Here is a 20019-nt window from a genome sequence, read left to right as displayed (position 1 = left end):
TCGGAACAGACGCAAATGGGGTAGGATTACCTCACTGCAGTAGCGATCTCCTGTTACAGAACCTCGGTCGAAAATCAGAAGCTCAGTCCGCCTGTTCAACATAATGCCACCCCAGACGAGAACTCCAAAACCACCGTAACGATCTCTTTCCGCGATGTTATTGGGATGAAAGCGAGCTCCATCCTCTCTCCAGATCAACTGACGTTGAGAATCGCTGTAGCACTAAAACGACTCTCATCTGTGAAGAGGACACGACTCCATTGATGAGGTGTCCAGGTTTCGTGTTCTCTGCACCACTCTAAACGATGCCGCCGATGGCTTTTAAAGGTATGGAGCGTTCAGGACGTCTAGCAAATAAGCCACCCTTGTGGAGGCTTCTGGCCACTGTAAATCTTAATACTTTTCTTCCTGTGGCAGTGCAGTTGCTGAGATATGGCGCTCGCTGACTGAAAACGGTTTCTTTTCGCCTGTACGACAATGTAACGGTTATCTCTTGGTGTTGTTTTTTTTGGGGGGCCACCCCCAATCGTACAAACAGCTGTACCAATAGTTTTAAAGACATTCCAAGCACGAGAAACAACACCTTTGTTGATCCCAAACTCTTCGGCGACAATGGTCACACTACGCCCCTCCTCAAGCTTCCCAATCATTCTTCCTCGAGTAAGGTCGTCTAAATAATTTCTTGAAGACATGTTTCACAAAACAAATCACTTGTACTTGCAGAGAATGTATTTAACTACGGTGCTCTTCATCCTTTTATTCCAGCTTGGACCTGCGCGCGCCGACTCACAAGGTTTACGTACACTTACATCACCTACGACGTTTTTTTTCTAAACTTTTTGCATACAAATAGTCTTTCTACTGAATTACGTGCATATTATTTTGCAATTTCATGGCTATCTTATACTTTACTGGGTAGCTGTGGCCGCAAAACCACTTGTTGGTTAAGTTTTGCACACCAGTATATAATGCATAATAAGGGAGGAGGGCTTTAAAATATGCCCTTTTTTGAAACCGATAGAAAAGCTGTCTGGACTACAAAAAAGAGATTCAAAACCTGAAATAGCTTAGGGGCCCCGTTAAGTCTAAATCTAGTCTTGATTACAACTAATATTGCTCAAAAAAAAAAAAAAAAAAAAAAAAATCCTGCCCCCCCCCCTCCCCAGGAACTCAGTCCTAAATCCGCCTATGGCCATTGCCTGTTTGGTGATATTTTGATAGTTGAAATTGCAATCCTAACTCCAATGGATTAATCCTAAACTCCAGTTGGTAGCGTTCATTGTTGACCATTTTTTCCTTTCTTCATTCCCCTGAAATGACAGTCTTACCAGTAAAATAGTTAAGTGGCCGGATCAAGTTCAGCCTTCTCATAATAAAGCCTTTCCCTGCGTGTTAAACATTACCAAATTATCATGCTGTGGTAAGAGTTTCATTGTTGAAACGCGTGTTATTCGATCATCGGCTATTATATATATGAGGCTAGTAAGAATTTCTTTTCCCACTAAGAGTCTTTGATTTTGCTGATATTTCTACTTCAATACTTTTATCCCAGTCCAAATGGATAATGATTCCTGTTTTTATTTCCTATTTGTTTTTCAAATCTGACATCTATGAGTCCTAATTTTTTTAAACCTAAATATAGCTTAAGAGCCTTTAAATTTTATATAAAAAATGAATACAGGGACAAACAAGAGTTTTTTAGGTGCATGAGTCTTGAAATATACATACATATAACAAACAAAAAGAGTTTATCCTTCAATTTTGTTGATTTATTATTGCAATCCAAGTTCATGTATTGTTTTTTGTTTTATCTCCTCTTTCTAATTATGCCTTTGTCATACATGGTACATGTATATCATTGGAAGGAAACATTTAGCTTTCTTAGGTTATGTTTTCACTGTCTTTGTTAGATTGTTGAAAATTGAGATGATTTCAGATTTGACCATAACTCAAACGGATGGGAGATAAAACCAGTGAGACTTTCATTCCTGAAGGAAAGACCCCAAGTCACTTGTAGGGCTCGACCGATGGCATTTTTTGGCCGATGGGCCGATGCCGATTGTTCAAAGATGGCCGATTGTTTTTCCCAAATGGCCGATTGCCGATGACCGATTCCGAAGGCCGATGGCAAAAAAGAAAAAATCAAACGGAAAAAAATTGCCAAGATTGTCAGGGATTCGAAGAACCCTTCCCCCTTTCTTTCTCACTCTTGCCATCATTTTCCTGATGTTAAAAAAGGGAAGTTTTTGTTTTATTAGGAGGTTTTCAAAAAAAACTCTTATAATCAAGTGTTAACTTTTTCTAAAAAAGAAATTTAGTAAAACTTCATTGTTTTTTTCCTCCTCGAGTTAACCTCTATAGTGGAAAAAAAATCCATGAATTTCCTCTGCCATCCCCTGACAGAAAAAACAAGGAATTGTACTGATATGCTATCAAGAAAAACTCTCTTATTTGGTATCTAAGTAATTTCATTCTGGTAGTGATACGAAAGACTTACATTTCTAAGAGATTTTCTTTTTGCCTGCAAATATAGATTAAAAGTATACTATCCTTTTTGGGAAAATACGCTTGTTTTTCCAAAATATTGAGGGTAAATTTGATGCCACTAAAAAAAAGTTCCGCCCGGGGCGAACCACCCCCTCCGCACCACCCTAGCTACGCCACGGGTCTCACGCAGGGGCAGGGTTCACACGCTCCTTCAAAATTCCTCCAATACTCCTTCATTTAGGACAATTTTTTTTTGTAGGGCCCTTCAAACTCCTTCATTTTGGTTTCAACTCCTTCAAAATTCCTTCTTTTTTAGTTCAAGACTACTCAATCTTCCTCAATGACAGTAACTTATAATATTTTGATCGACAACTAACTTTGTCACAAGGGTGATTTTAATGTAGTAATTTCGTGCATTTATTTTTTTCATAAAGATGTGATTTACAAATTGATCGTTGTTAAGTCATAAAAGTTGAAGGTGAATATTTTATTAGAAGACTAAAACATTTGATAAGTGATGTAAAACATGCTTAAATGGTGCTTGGCTATTTTTTCAAGTTTTATGATTATTATTTTTTCCTCTACCACACTCTCAGCAGCAAAAGTCAGGTTGTCTAATTATTATTCAAATATTTAAAACTACATAAGTAAATGTACTACATTAAGTGATTGTGCTGAAAAAACACATGTTTAGTAAATTGCAGTTATGATATAATAAAAAGGGTCATCCACAAGTGATGCCATGCCTTGAGGAGGAGACGGGTGTGACAAGGGGTGGTGAAAGTGTGACAAGGGGAAGAGAGAGGGTGGCAAAAAATGACATCACACAGTTATTGTAACAATATGCTTATAAAAAATTTGACAGGTAACAAGAAGAAGAGTTACGTAAATTGTGACTCTTTGCAATAAAGGGGGAAGGGGGTCAAATATGTTGAAAAAAAGTGCAACATCATTTAATGACAGCCCATTAGTGCTCCTTCAAAATTTCATTTTACTCCTTCAAATCTCTTCCAAAACTCCTTCATTTTATTTCTGAAATTGAGTCAAGTATCCCCCCCCCCCCCTATTACCTCAAATGCAATGTATGTATGTATGTCCGGGGTAATCTGCAAAACTACTGGTGCGATTTTAACCATTTTTTCACCGTAGATAGCTACATTACCAGGGAGCAACATAGGCTGTAATTTGTTTCTAAAAAACTTAGTTTAAAAAGGTTATGATGGAAAACAATAAATTTCATGTAATTTCTCCATTAAATGATTAAATATAAAACCCATTGTTACAAAAATTCGTTGCCTTACAACAGCAATATTAATAGTAATCATAATGAAAATTTTGAATCAAGGCTTCTCAGGAGCAAATATGAATTTAAAGTCATTTAAATGTTCGGAAACTCTACTTTTTCAACACTTAGGGAAACATAGTAGAGAGTTGTTTCTTCTTTTGTGTGTGTATGTTTGTGTGTACTATTTTTTTAAGAAATAAAGCGAACGATTTTTTAGTGATCTTTGTTTTTGTTAGTTCATATTTTGTAAATTCTTCAAATTTTTATATGCTTAAATGTCATGCTTGGGTCATTCCATGCGAAATGAGCAAAATTCGCAAAAAAGTGGTGGCCGCATGGTAACAGATTTTTATGAAATTTGGTATACAGGTTCCTTTTATGCCTATATAAAAATATCTAAAATATTTTTGCTTAAAATTTTTTATTTAAATAGTTACATGCGATTGAAAATTGGTCAAATTGAACAGCATTCTCATAGATGCTAAATGTTGCACTTTGAAGGCTTGTGTCTTATTAACTATTTAATGAAAACATAAAAGTTATATGTTTTTGCAATCTATGGAGTAGGGTAATCAATCTGATATCAGTAAAATTTTCAAAGTTATTATAGTTAACTTTTAACCGAGTTTCAAAAACTGAAAATATTTCAATTTTCTCATAATTAAGCATTTTATTTTTTAATCTCAATCTTTAAGGAATGCATTAGCTTTGATGAAATTAATACCCAATAATGTGCTAAGTATCATAAAAGAAATACCTTACTTTTGAAGTTGTATTTTAACTCATTTGACTTCAAAATCAGTTTTAAACATAGTGACATTTTGTAAAATGATGATTTTCCCCTTCACGTACACACAAAAATTCAAATGAGGGAAAATTCAGACAACTTTAAAATTTTTCAAGAATATAGGGCTGTGTTTCTATTATTTGCTTGAAGAAACTCGAAATTGGTTTTTGATTTCCAAACATAAAATAAAATTCAGAAAAATAGCATTTTCTTTCTGTTTTATGGGTCAATCCATGCAGGTTCGACAAATGGTTGCGCTCGAAAATTTTTAATTTTTTTGAAATTCATATCCCTAAAAGCTGCATATGAAAGATGTTTAAAACCTCTTTTATTTCTTCTCTCAACTTTGATTTTTTGGAGGTCATCAAAAGTGATTTTCGTAGTCAAAAATGGGATTTTTGGACCTTTGCATTTTCGCCAAAATCTATTTGAATTACATTTATGACAGTTAAATTAATGCTTTGATGTTAAAGTGCATAAGTTGATAGTCTTACATGCTGAGTTACGTAGCTATACGTTAATAATTAAAATAATGGCAACAGGTTAAAGTTCAAGACCAAATGTAAAAATTTTACTCATTTCAAAGGGGGATAACTAACCTAGGGGACGGAAACACAAAATAAAATACGTTAAAAACTAATCACTGGAACGGAACCATGCTAAAAAGAATATGTAACTGTTGCTGTGTGTTTGTGTGCCCTTTATAGATTACGGCCCCTCAAAATTCGGAAAAATGACAAAAATGACATTTTTAGACCCCTATAAACCAAAAGGGGATTGAATTAAAAATAAAATTTCCTGGCCTATTGAATATTCCATTCAAGTACTATACATGTTATACATATTGTTTTTTTTTTTATTTGGTTTGTAAAAAGTTTACAGGTCTTTGAAATTAAGCAATTTCGCTAGTCAATTCACACACTAAAACAGAAATAAAAGTGTAAAAACTTCATGGCACCTTCTTAAATTACGTATATTGTGCCCTATATAATACATTATACTGAAAAAACATATTGTAATTTTCAAAATAATTATTTTAAATTGATAATTTAGAAATATTTGGACATGAATGAGTAGTTTATACTGTGTGGAACCTGTATGGATTGACCCTTATGTGAAATTACGATAATTCAAAGAACTAGATAAACGACTAAATGATACAAAAGCGAGTAAAATTGACATTTATTTCAATTTAAAAAAATGTACATTTCAGCATGTACTTCATAAACATGCTTTTGAGAAAATGAAACACAAAAGAAATGGTTAGTTTTGCTAAACTTACAAAATAAAAAGAAGTAAAAAAATGAAATTTTACCTTAGTTCAAGTTACTCTAGTACCAAAAATACGCTGATACCAATGATTAAAATTTAGTAGCATCTGAAAGACACTTCAATATATTATGTAAAAAAAAATTGAGTAAATTTAGAGCATTCCCTCATTTTCAAAAAAACATCCGAAATAGAGGGCAAAATGAAATTTTGGAAATTTTCGATTTTTTAAGTACAGCTTCGTCATCAAGAAATTCATAAACAGTTGCTAAATTAGAGCAGATAGTTAGTTATAGATAGTTTTTCAATCTGAATCACTTTTATTGTTATTTTTTTATTAAAAGAGCTAGAAGAGTGATTCAAAATCTGAAGTAAATTGGCAAAATTTCAATCTTTGTTAATAACTCAGATTCAAGAAAGATCCGAGTAAATTTTACTTTGGTCTTTCTCAATAGAGATTTGTTTATAGAATGCGGAAATATTTATTTTTTTAAGTGTACGTTTATAACTTATGGAGTTATTGAGTCACAAACTGGCAGCAATGAACTCTGAAAATTTAGGCTTAGCGTAAGCATCAACTTCTAATTTCAATAACAATGCAACAAACAGTTTTTAAACTTTCATACTTTGTATTCCCTCATAGATATGCATGGTTTACCTAAATAAAAATTTTCATTGAAATGTGTCACATGTCAGCCACAGCTGATTTGCTCATTTCACATGGAATGACCCGCTTTTGTTTCTGATTACTATTTCGCTCTTTATACTTATTACTGTTTTGCTTTTATGGGTGAGGAAGAAGCTCAATTTTCAATCACGTCAAAGCGGTGTGTTTTGAGTTCTTTCAGTTAAAACAACCGGGGAGAAAATAGCGATTGTTTCTCACAATTATTACTGACCCAGGCAACGCCGGGTATTTTGCTAGTAACTTCATATTTGATTGGCAAATGTGCCAAACCACAATTAGTTAAGCTTACCCGCCTTTGAGCTCCCTGGTAGGGCAAAGCGGGTTTTTCCAATGTTTGGAAAAATTGATAATAAATAAAATATTGGGTTTGAAATAATACAAAAATCACTTTTTATTTTGAATTTCAAGAGCCCTGCTAGGAAATAAAAACGAAATTGTTGCAATAAAAATCCAAAAACTACAACTTTCGAGCGTTCTTCGAAAACTTACCCGCTTTGGACCACCCTCTCCTATTTGTTTCCTAGTTGGTCTTCAATTCGGCAATATGTCACCAAATGATCAGTCTAAGACGCTATATTAGTTTTGCATTGAAATAAGTAATTGATAGCCACAAAAAATGAGTAAATAGGCTTTTTAGAACACCCGATTGAAAACAAAAAGGGAAGTGCACAACTGGAACGTACTCACACCCCACATACGAAATTTTAACCTTCACCAGCTTACTATATTTGAGTTATGACTTATGAGAGATACATACGTGCATCCAGCTGCAAAAAACAACGCAATAATTAACTTGTTTGTACCTGAATGCAGTATTAAAAATTCTTTCAGAGGTGACTAAAATAGAAATTCATAATGAAATTCAAGTAAAAAAATTTGTATGAAAACAATAATTCCCTTTACTTTATATTAAAAAGTAAAACAGCAAAGGTCATTTTTTTTCAAAAACATCAGCCAATTCCATCGGCTTTTCGATGTTTTTTAAGGCCGATGGGCCGATGTTTAATCCAAGTTAGCATCGGCCGCCGATGCATCGGTCGAGTCCTAGTCACTTGATAGAATTTAAAAATAAGCATTGTGGAAGAAATCAGGTTGTTTTCGCTAGTTTCAGTCATTAACCATTTGTCGTTGTTCAGTCAAGTGACTTGAGCTCTTTGCCCAAGCTTTTGCTTAGCCAATGAATGGACTTGCTCCCTCCATTTTGATTCCTGCTCTAAGGATAAAACTCAGTACAAAGAGTAAAAAATGCAAAACTCCCCATTTTAATTTTGGAATTTTTCTGGTAGTTTTCATTGAATTTTCAGTTATAAGCATCTAGTTCTATAAGAATAATTTAATGTAACAGCAGGATTTAGTAAGTTGAAATAAACTAAAATGATTTGTACAGTATAATGCATCCACATCTTGTTTTTTTAGAACAATACCTTTGACACTAATATCTATGGGTCTGTCCACGGTGACTGACGTTACAATTTGACTTTGTTTTTAACTTATAAATTCAGCAGTCTTGAAATTAAATTTTGTTTCTCCTGAAATTGATCTGAAATATCATAGTATGGTACATCACTGCCCCCACACTTGTTTTCAGACTTGAGAAAAATATTTTTTTTATAAAAAAGAGGAATAAAAAAACGTGACTGCTACGCAGAAGAGACATTGAGAAAAGTGACTTTTATATAATTTGAAATTCTCTTCAAACTATTAACGTAAAACCTAAACAGATTTCTTTCCCTTAAAATAGAGATTTTAGACTTGATGAAAACACTTTGTTTTATTGAAATAACTTAAAAACTAAAAGTATAAAAATTATTTAACACCCGTGACTGATGATACAAAGATTTTGTGACTGATGTTACATTTACAATGAATTGCTGCAATTATAATTTATTTCTCCTTGAAAACAAAATTAGCATTTAAAATTATAAAATTGTATTTAAAATACTAAAGAAGTTCATTTGCAAAGTTTTAAAAGTTATGTATTTGATGTATTTCATAAAATAAAAAGTCCGCTTGCCCATCTAGTGCTACATCTAGTGCGCTAAATATTTTATTCCTTTCTCATGTGAATAATGAATTTCATCCTATTGACAAGCTATTTCCAATGTTTTACTGCTTGAATCTTGACAGTTACTAAATACTCCTAGTTTTCAATTTCAATGCATCTTAATTTCTCGTGATGCAATTGTTTGGCATATTTTTCAAGAACCCGTTCTCCAGTTGCAATCAACAATTTTGGAACATGTTCTGCTGGAAGTGATTCCCTCCTTTACTGTAAAAAAAGGTTGTTGCTAAACACCTAATACAGCTTCTGAATTAAAAAAAGAAGTATTACTCAAATAAATAAAACTCTTTATAACATGACTGCGAGTCGGATTCATTGTGATAGCTCTGAAATTTGCATGAAGCTGTGACATTTAGAAATATTTCTGTATCGATGATGTAGTACTTTTATTCAAATGTAATACATGTAAAACTAGGAGTATCTGTTATCAAATTTCATGCCCGAAATTTTTTTACAGCCACAGTTTTCTTTTGTGTGGATATAACATAGAGCGCTTTGAATAACTAACAGATTTTACGAAGGTTTCATTATTTTAAAGAGGGGCAATACACTGCTAATTTAAACCTGGGACTTCAATACTTTAAATTTATTCCATACTTGTTCTATTTCTTCACCTAATTTCTCTTTTTAATTTTATTCTAAACTAACTTTGGTAATTATGCTACGTTTTTCTAAAATTATTTTATTTATGTTTTAACATCCGCTCTTTTCAGCTTCTACTTTTACTTTTTGTAAGTTTCATATTTTCCTTTTTTTCTTAATTTATATCGGCTCTTTTTTTGCCTTTCTGCAGCAGTAAATGCTATTTGTGCAATTTGTTTGAGGTTTATTAACAAAAAAAGAAATGTGACTGATGTTACATATTTGCAATCAGTTTTAAATAATTAAATTCAACTTTTTCTAAATATTTAAGGGATTAATATTAAAGATATCATCATAAATGAAGATAATATGACTTTTTATAAACCTGGGTTTGTTTTTGTTTAAGCAATGCAAACTTTTATACAATTTCGTGACTGATGTTACATTAGTATGAGGCCGAGTTTAAAAACAATTGCTACAAAACAATTAACATAGTTTCTTTGTTAGTCTAATCTCTTCCTAGATAAACCCAATTTCAATAAAAAATAAGATTGTAGACATAGCAATTACTTTTCTAAGTGAAAAAAAAAAAAGATTAACTTTTAGAACCACTAATGCAACGATACATGGGCACTGAAGAGTGTTGTTAAAATTTGCCTATAAAACTTATGAAAAATGTGTTTAACTTTTTTGCATAGTTTTATGAAAATAATCTTTTTTACTATGTAAAAAAAAAATTACTGATACAATGAAGTTTTTTATTTACTGCAATGTCCCTAGTTTCATGGATATGCCCTTATATTATTTCATGATATCTATGTCTTTATTCAGTTTCCTGCTTCATTTATAAGAAAGTCAAATGCAAAATTTGTTCAGCATGTAAACTTGCTTTTCATTATGAGTAACATTTCAAAATTAGTTTTTGTTTTGATGTTTTTGTGCGCTCTTACTGAAAAATAGAGATATATTATGGTTTATGTGGTGAAATGGTGTTTTTTGCTTACAGCTATTGTGTATTTTTTTTTTAATTCAAGTTTTTTTGTTATTTTATTTAGCATGATCAAAGTAACATTGAAGCAGATGAAACAGGCAATAGTTCTAAAGGGAAGAAAACATTTCAGAAGTAAGTTTCTCCTAATTATTCTCAACATGATGAAATTTGGCGCAATTCTGTTGATTAATGTCACCTGATAATATGCAGTAAATCCTGTCTACAACGATACTGTTAGGGCTTAAAATAAAAATTGTTGTAGACAGGTTGGAAAATTTCAACCTTGTGCATACAATATATCGAGTTTTATTTAAATAAAAATTAAACTAACTTGATAATTTACTAATAAGTAATTTAATCTTTTATTAACTTTAAATTGCCTAATTATTAATATGAATGAAATTTGAACATGTATTTACATACTGCAAAAAGATATTTTCATTACTATTAGCATTAGGTACACCTTTTTGCAATAAAAATTAGGTCAACATCGGCACCAGTGGTACCTTTCAGTCTCTATCGTATGCTTTCTGCTTTACTTTTTTCGGCAACTATTTTTCCTTTTTTTTAAAAAGAGTAGCTATGGTGGATAAAGAAATACCCTTGTTCCTAGATAAAATAAAATGTTGTAATTAAATTAACTTTTATGATACTAGAAATCTTTTCTCTTCGGTTATTTATTTGTACAATTTTACTCTTTTATCATTCTTAAAAGTCACAGTTTAATCATTATCTTTAGTCGTTCTTAAAAGTTAATTTATTTCTTTCTTAAAAAATTGTCATAATTGTTCAATGTATTTAGATACTTAAAAAAATTAAAACTTCTTTTCTGCTAAATATGTTTAAATAGAGAGAATATTAATTGTGCTGTATTTCATCCTTCTACATTCTTTAATACTAAATTTAGGAGACATCTTTCGATTTGGAAAAAAAGAAAAAAAAAAGTCTTGAAATTTTTGGTAACTTTCACTCCCATTCTGATATTACATTCACTTTTTCTAATGGTTGAAGTTCTTATCCCAGTGATCAATGGTTTATCAGTTTTGTATGAATGATACTTCAGTTCTTATCCCTTTTGCTACTGATTAGTGCATTGATTTTTAAGTTTGTAATTTTGATTGCAAGCTGATGTACAAATGATTCTAAAAAAACAATTTACTGAAAAATTTAAGTGTGTTTTATTTTTACAGGGGAATTTTGTTACAGAGATATGAACCAGCTCTTGATATTTCAGAGTTTAATTTAACTGAAGGTAATATATTGCTTCTTTGAAAATGTTTTATAACCAGGAAGGAATTCAAAAATTTTCCAGTGCTTAACAACAATGAAAAATAGCCAAATCCTGTCTAAGGTGCAACCAGGGAGTTGTTTTGAGGTACCCCTAGAACACTTGGTTTTTAATCATATTGGCAATCCTAGTTTTCACTATTATAAATGTAGGGAATTTTATAACCTCCCCTTCCTCAAAAGAAACTCTGGTCACACCATTCAGTCGACCACAAAGACGAACTCAGTTCAGATTCCAGAACAAGCTTAGCTGATACGAATAACTATTTCAGCTACTGTATACAACAAAGATGAGGTTCAAAGCGTAGAAAATGTATAGCAGAAGGTGACCTTAGAGGCTCGTGCTGCAGAGCTCTTTTGTTGTTGCGCCAAAATTCTTTACTGCTAGATTCAATGCTTTTCAATATTCTGTTCAAAAAAATGTTCTGGTATTGACAGTTGACTAAATTAAAAAATCATAAACTTGTCGAATAGTTTTAAATTTCTTAATGAGCTTTGAGTTCTGCTTATTATTTATCTCGAAACACACAACTAAGTGGAGTTGTTTTAAGTTCCTAATTTTTTGCTTTCAAATTTTGAGACTCAGCTAAGATTATTCAATAATCAATTTTTAATCTGCAAATCATAATCATAAGCAACCCTGAACTGTCTGAGTTTTAATTAAATTGATTCAATTTGCTGTTAAACTGAATAAAACAGAAGTTTTATGTCATGTTTAAAATACATTAAAGTATCCTTCCTAAAGGGGTACATTGTTTTAGTTTTGATCGTTTTGTATGTGCTTTTAATATGCTCTACACACAGTCAATTTTCAGTGCAACTGTTTTGAATACTGCTATTTTATACAAAGTACATTCATTTGAGATGCATTTCCTATTTAGTTGGAAAAGAAAAAGTCAAACTGGATGAACTTATTAAAACATCTCAAAAGCTTGCTGGACAAGTGCTAGTGAAGAAGCAACTTGAAAGTGCAAAAAAATTAAGAAGTTTGTCCGTCCCTCTTAGCAAACCTCAGTTGGAAAAGGTACAGTTTCATTTCCTTTAACTTATTGTTTTTTAGCCAATTTTTGTTAAATAATGTTTTGTACTTCTTCCTCAGATTAAAAGGACTGTTGCATATGAAAAAGTGTGCAATGAGGTTTCCAAGTGGGATTCTGTGGTTCGAGGAAATCGAGCGGTAAGTGCATGTAATTTGTTCTGATCCATATTTTTGTTATTATTTTAGCATTTATAAAATGAACTTTTTAATTATACATTTTTCTATGTATCTTAGTTTTTTTTTTTTTTTGGAGGTAGAAGTGGGAGATTAAAAAAATTTAATTTTTTTTACGTTACCAAAATGCTGTATTTTCACTACTTAAAAAAGCCTTTGCAAGTGATTATTTTAATTTCATGTTTTCTTTTATCCTCTTAAATTTTATTTTAGGCAACTCAAATTACATATCCATTGAAGAAGCCTGAACTTCGTCTTGAGAATATTGAGGAAGCATCTGAAAGTTTTGTGGTAAGGTTATCTTTAATATGTTGACAGATTGATTTGAAATGAAATGAAATGAAATGAATGAAGGGGGGGGGGGGGGCTCAACCAAATCAAGCACTGCGACCAGAGGTTTATTGTACTAGTTCCCAAACAGAAGTCTTAAAACAGACCAGTAGCTGAAGCAGAATTCAGCAAATAACTAATAGGAATATCAGGAATCTTGCATGGTTCAAGCAAATTATTACCAAGATGTTCAAACCTATAGGCAGAAAACACTTCACAATCACACAGGGTGTGAGTAATAGTTTCCTCCTTAAAGAGGTAACCTCTACAAATTGAATTACTGACACCCATTATAGCAAGGTGCTGCTTTAAGGTGTAAAGTTCAGTAAGAAGACCAAAAGCCTTCCTAATACTATTTTTGCTAAGAAGCCTATTGCATTTCTGGCATTTGATCTTCAGGAAGAATCAGGTCTGTCGTCCTTAGAAAGACAAGTTAAATTTGTTCAATGTCATCATGAGATAACCTCTTCGACGAGAATGTTTCTCTCACAACAGCCATCTCAAACATACGCACTGCTTGAGCATAGGACTGTGGTTGAACAGTCTTTAATCTTGAAGATGCAGCAGTTTGTGCATGGGAAGGAGTTGAAACCTCCAATCTAAGATGTTTGGTTTCTTCTACCTTCTTGGGAATGGCTGGCTCAGTGGCTTTCGCCTTTTGTAACAGCATCTACTGTCCTGCCTGCGCCTGTTGCATTTTTGTGCATAAATCAGCACCCCCTACCCCCTTAATACAGTGTTGGTGGGTTGCAGATATGCCCCCTCACCAGTCGGTGGGTTGCAGACCTGCACCCTTCACCTCCTCCAGCAGCAAGGTTGCTGGTTCTCTCCTTCAAGCCAGTATCTAGCTCCAAAAGAGCTGGGAACTGGGCGGTGGTAAAAGGTAACACCTGTACAACCACCCTGTACGAATGCAAGGCAAATTACAACAAGGTTTCGCCCGGTTCCTCGAGGAAACCATTTAGACATTATACAAACCAGATGCCATCCATCCATCAGCACGGTGGCTCACACCTTAGATTGGGTGTCCATTTTAGTCACCTTTTACGACACGCATGGACTACGTTGGGACTATTCTGCTACAGTCACCACACAGAGACAGATTGATTTAGTTTGAAAGTAGCATTTTTGTTTATGAAACACACTAGCTTTTTATTTGTTATTGGGTCCTATCATTGGCTCAGAGCAATTGAGACATCTAAAAGCAACCCATCTATATTTTAACAATAGCTGAGTTGCTTTTAGATGTTTTACTGCAGCTCTGAGGCAGCACTATTATTTAGCAATTATGTAGGAAATTTATTCAGATTGTTGAAATAATTAAATGGTAATAAAGGAGTAAAAATATTTCTTACAATCTTCTTTTTCTCATTTAGACAAAGCATCCAGTCCAAGAAGCTGTTTCTGAACTTTTGAAGACAAGTGACAATGCTTTAGTGAAAACTAAGGAATTGACCCCTGCTGAAGAGAAAGCTCTTCAAGCCATGAGCTTGGAAGAAGTAAGCATTTTAAAATGGCTTATGAATTGTGTCATTAAAATATTGTCTCTTTTATGATACTTCAAGTTACCTGTGTTGACGGGGCTGCCGCTGGTGACTAAAAATGCGAAAAAAGTTTCTATTTTATGCAAAGTCGACTATTTTAGCCGAAATATAGCTGAAAACAACTATTTTGCAATCTTTTTTTTTTTTTTTAAGTTGATTATTTAACTGAAAAAGCAACTAAAATTCACAAAAATTTTATTACCTGCTTGAAATTTTAACAAGTATTTTTTTTTTAAAATTTAATTCTCTAATTTTTATGCCCAGGGGGTAAGAAGGGTATTTTTTGATACTTCCATTTGCTCATAAAAAAATGCTGATGAGTTATTCCCAGGGTTTGCACGGATCATGGAAATTCTGGAAAGTCATAGAAAAACATAGACAAATTTCAGACCTGGAAAAGTCATGGAAAATTAATATTTTCATTAAAAGTCATGACAATTTATTTAAAGTCATGAAAGTTTTGAGTAGTAAGAAAGTAACAGTATCTAAAAGGACACTAGAAATATTGAGTGGTTTAGTAATATTGCATATAACTTGAACAATCTCAGAAACAAGTCCGAGTTTTGGAATCAAATTTCATCAGCTTCTGTAACAGCCGCTCGCCGTTTTTCGTAATGTGATTTTACTACTAGGACATCATTAATTTTGAATTCACCATTATTTTCTGCACTTTTTATATTTTATATTCTGCAGTAGTGGATTTGCACTTTCATGATTTTGCCATGCCCCCACAAAAAATTTAATTCAATTGCACCCGAGGTCGTTTCAACTACTTGTAAAAAATTCATTATTAAATTTACCTGAGTTTATCTTAATATGTTGAAGGCTTTAGAAAGTAAAAATTTTAGTCAGGCAATAGAACATAGAAATAGGGGAATTCTAGTACTCTAAAAAAGTGGTGCCCAACATACAGCTCGCAAAACTAATCCCCTTGTGGCCAGCTGAAATATCTGATTTAGAAAAATAAAAAAATTGAAAAACGTTACTTTACTTTAATGAACGAATATAGTATATTGTTCAGTTATATTGATTGAGTAGATGCACTATTGACACAAAAGTGCAATGTTTTTATGAAGTAAATTTATTATTAGTAACTTTGTAATGACCTATTCAAATTTTGTCCCATTCATTATTATTCTGCCCTATTTATTAAATATTTTTTAGACAGTTGAACATCAATGTATTGCATTTTTACTTTACTTGAATTGATATGATGAAGGCAAATAAGAATAAAATAATTTATTAGTTTCTGCAGTGCACTGATATTTTTTCAGTCACAAATAAGTGCGCTCCAATGAGTAGCCTCCAATGAGGTAGTGGCACTCACATAAAAGTTTTTCGAAAGTCCATTTCCAAAAATTGGCAAGTTTGGCATTTAATAGTACTATTCTCTTCGTGTAACAAGGTCATGAAAATTTTTATGAAGTCATGAAAAAGTCATGGAAATTTTTTTTCCAAATTGAGTATGAACCCTGTTTCCACGTCAACTGACCTAATTTTTCAAATTGTCCCCACTCGATCATCTCCGATTTGGATGAAATTTTATAGCGGTGTAGAGATGCCTTTGAAACTAACCCATGCAAATTTTCAGCTTCCCAGACTCAAATCCTGAGGATCTAAAATCTTCCCAAAAAATGAACGAAAATGGAGGATAGCTTTTTGTGACAAATTGCCATCTTTAGCCAAAGTTTGCAGAAAAAAATTATCACCCTGGAACCCTGAAATTTTAGGAGCTTAAAGTACAATTGGCTGTTAATACACTCATTTATTTTTATAAATTTGAGCTCACTATATTTTTTATAGCACACCATGGGTGCAAGACCTTCCGTCTCAGGACGGATTTCCGTCTTGTACAAAATTTCGAAGACGGCGGTCGGGACTTAGAGAAATTTGATGACTTTCCTTCAGTTTTAACTAAAGAAAGAAAAATTGAATGTTTGAAAAATATGCTTTAATAACTGGACCTCTGCGTAACCATGAATTTACATCGACATTCTCTTGATTTTCTGCCATGGGCTTGTTTTGTTTGTAACGTGCTTTTGGAGGAGTGGCTTTCAGACTTACCCCATTTGACGTTTTTTTAGGTAGCTCTGTTATTTCCAACTCACTGCATTACAGACCACAGAGTTGCTCGCTATTCTCGCTAATTTTTCAAATTGATCGTCTTTATTTTTTACTTGCTATTTTCAATCATCCTTTCGTTTTTCTCTCTCTTTTTTTTGCAAACTTAAGAGGCATAAATGAAAATTATGTGCCCTCTGAAATTGTCTTAGAGTTGGATCTGAATCACTGATTGAGTGTGATTGCTGACGGGATGAAATGCTCACGCCACATCGAAGGGCACCCACATACCTGGTAAAATAAGAACTATCAGGGATTTTGAAGATTTTAATGAAAATGGGAATTCTGGAAAGAATCAGAGGCAAATTTCAAGCTGGTTTGAAACACCGATGGGCAACTGTTACTGCACCTTTGACTTGTTTCTGGTAAAATATTCTAAGACTTGAAGAATTACTAAATTCCAATGACTTTCAATCAACACTCGCTAGAATGGAAATGGGGGGGGGGAGAAAAGAAACGAGAAAAATAACGAAGTTTGCGAAAAAACACTGTTCTTGCAAAGAGGGTAAGTCTGCAAATTAACCCACAATACTAAAGTCTTAACTAGAGACGTACCGAGTACTCGGTAACTACTCGGTACGCGGCCTACTCGGCCAATACCGAGTAGTAGCAAAAAATTGAGTATTGTCAAAGACAGATACTAAAATTTATAGAAAAAAGCGCAAGCATTATATTCTGCAATCATTTACAATTAAAATTTATAAGTCAAATTTAAATTTTGAGAAAAATGAAGTTTGTAATGCTTCAATGGAATAAATCTTTATTTTAATGTCCCCAAAGTTAATAAAACTTATTTATTAAATATTATGCAAAAAAGGTAAGTATAGAAAATATGGAATTTTTACATTAAAAATGGATTTTTGCTACAAACAAAAATTAGTTATAAAAAATACAAAAATACCTTTGCTTAAAAAATAAAAGAAAATAAAACAACGTTAAAAGCACAGTGCAGGAACACTGCAGACAGATGTTTTGGCGTTACAAGGAATTTCTTTTTCAGTGCACAAAATGGGAGCTCGTGGATTTAAAGGCATCCGACAAAAGTTGGATTTTTTTGTCGTATGTCTTTACATTCTTTAGCTCACATGTTATGCCCTGAAAAAGACGTTCCTTGTAAGGGGGGGGGGGGGGTCAGAAACACGTGTCTACAGTGTTCCTGCACATTTGTTTTATCTGCTTTTAAGAATTATTTATGTTTGGCGGACTAGAACTATAATTGGTTGGCATACAGTGAAACCCCTCCTAACGGACGCCTTTCAAAGGCGGACACCCCTGTTATGTGGACAATTTTTAATTCTCCAGTTCCAATGCAAATAACATTATTAAACCTATCTCCTGAGGACACCTCTCTATTGAGGACAAAAAAAATTGTCCTGTTAGTGTCCGCATTAGAGGGATTTCACTGTAATTTGTTTTAATTCCAACTTGATTAATCATACCTTTTATTTATTTATTTTAAATTTTAAAAATAATTTTTTTGTAGAATTTTTGACACAAACAAACAAAATTGTTTATATAATGCGTAATTAAATTTCAGCAGGAATTTAGTTTTAAAAGCTATTATATGGACAAGGAGGTCTATACTACTATTCCAATAAGTTCAAAATTCATCACATGTGTGTCGGTAACTCGGTACTCGGCCGAGTAGTGAAAGACCGAGTACTCGGTACTCGGCTACTCGGTACATCTCTAGTCTTAACACATTTATATTTTGGAGAATCTGGGAGGGGGGGGGGGGACTACTCAAGGGCTCCAAAATAAAAAATCAAAAAACTTAATTTTAAGCCATTTTTGAAGCTAGACGTGGTTTGGGGAGGGTGAGGTTTTAAAAAAATCTCGAAAACTGAAGTCTTAAAAGCACTAATCTTGGCAATCTTTGGTAAATTTATGAGGGATGGTTTCGTTTTTCTAACCTAAAAATGTTTTTTAGCTGATGCATTAATATCTATTTAAGGCTCTACTAAAATGACTTCAGAGAAAGGGTATTTAAAACCCTCTCACAAAAAATGTTTGTAATTGAAGTCCAAAAACTTATAGGCTGTCTTTGGCAATGTCGAGAAGGAAGGGGGGGGGGGATCCCCCTTAAATCAAAATTCCAAAACTGGAGTCTTAAAAGTGCAACTTTAGACCATCTTTAATGAACATAGAGGATGGAGTTCAGGGTCCCCCTCCCCATTGAAAGCTGAAGTATTCAGAACTCTGCTTTAGGTAATCTTTGGGGGACTTAAGAAGAGGGAATTTGAAGGTTCCCTCTCGATAAATTTTAGAAATTAATATCTGAAATCTTCGGTGATGAAAACAGGGAACCACAAATTCAAGTCAAGGGAACTTAGGGGAAAGAGTTCGAGGGGGGGGGGGAGCCTCCCCCTCCCCGAAAATGTCTCTATGCTCAAGCATTGAAATGCTATTTTGGCTATTTTTGAGTGAGTTAAGAGTTAGGGAATTTGGGGGTCTTTATCGAAACATTTTCGAAATTGGAGTTTTTGGATTTTGGGTTGTCTTTGGCAATGTGGGGAGGGGTGTTGCTCTTTCAATAGAAAAACTATTCTTAAACACAAAATAAACATTATAAAAGATTTTAATGAAAAAACAATAACCATTGAAGATAAATTTCGAATTCTTGTTGCAGGGTGTCGAAAAACATTGTTGCGCTTATACAGATAGCAAAAAATAGTTTGGTAGGTACTAGCACAAACATGTCCATAGTCGTTTAAATCTAATTGTTGTATTGCTTTTTTCAGCCTTTTTCTTCCCTTTTGCATTTATTACGTAAAATCAAATAATAACCGAACTTTGAGACTGTTGAGCTACCTCTAAAAGTTAAAATTATGAGCTGAAACTTCAAAATAAGTATTTTTTTCACATAAGTAGAACCAAATGAGAGGGTAAGACCAATAAAAATCAGAAATTTTTAAAAAAGGGCCGTTTTTAGACCTCCCTAATGTATAATAGATTCGCCCCCCCCCCCCCTCAGCAAAAAAGAACGATCATAAGAAATCCATTAGAGCATGTTGAATTGAGAATTGCGAATAGTATTACTTAGGTAAGGGGCAGGTTTACACTATTGAGAGCCCGTCTCAATTTTTGCACATCTCCCTGTTTATCACTCTAAAATAAACTGCTATACTTTTAAAAATGAACTTTTCATAACTTTGATCGTTGATAAAAGAAAGCAAGATCATAGATTCTTCAAAAGGATTGCCTTCAGAGGTTAGACATAGCATTAAAGCTTAGTTTTTCATCTTACATGATAAACGAAGATTTATTATTGATAAAATATTACCTGTTCATCAAACTCTCTTATTTTAAGATTGATTGTCAAATAGCGCTCCTAAAGCACATTGCAACAGGCAACTAGTCTCGGAGTTTTATC

General features: G+C 33.1%; 1 protein-coding gene across 1 annotated transcript in view; it reads left to right on the top strand.

Moving 5' to 3' along the window:
* LOC129234574 (U3 small nucleolar RNA-associated protein 14 homolog A-like) overlaps nt 1-20019 on the top strand; it is a 45399-nt gene that overhangs the window by 9980 nt on the left and 15400 nt on the right. Inside the window, exons 7-12 of the mRNA XM_054868596.1 lie at nt 10216-10283; nt 11342-11403; nt 12320-12462; nt 12538-12615; nt 12865-12942; nt 14358-14480. Of these exons, the coding sequence (XP_054724571.1) occupies nt 10216-10283; nt 11342-11403; nt 12320-12462; nt 12538-12615; nt 12865-12942; nt 14358-14480 (552 nt within the window). The remainder of the gene's footprint in view (nt 1-10215; nt 10284-11341; nt 11404-12319; nt 12463-12537; nt 12616-12864; nt 12943-14357; nt 14481-20019) is intronic.

Source organism: Uloborus diversus, chromosome 1, assembly GCF_026930045.1.
Source record: "Uloborus diversus isolate 005 chromosome 1, Udiv.v.3.1, whole genome shotgun sequence".
Lineage (NCBI taxonomy): Eukaryota > Metazoa > Arthropoda > Arachnida > Araneae > Uloboridae > Uloborus > Uloborus diversus.
The sequence above is the reverse complement of the archived record's forward strand: the minus strand, read 5'-3'. Positions and strand labels throughout refer to the sequence as shown.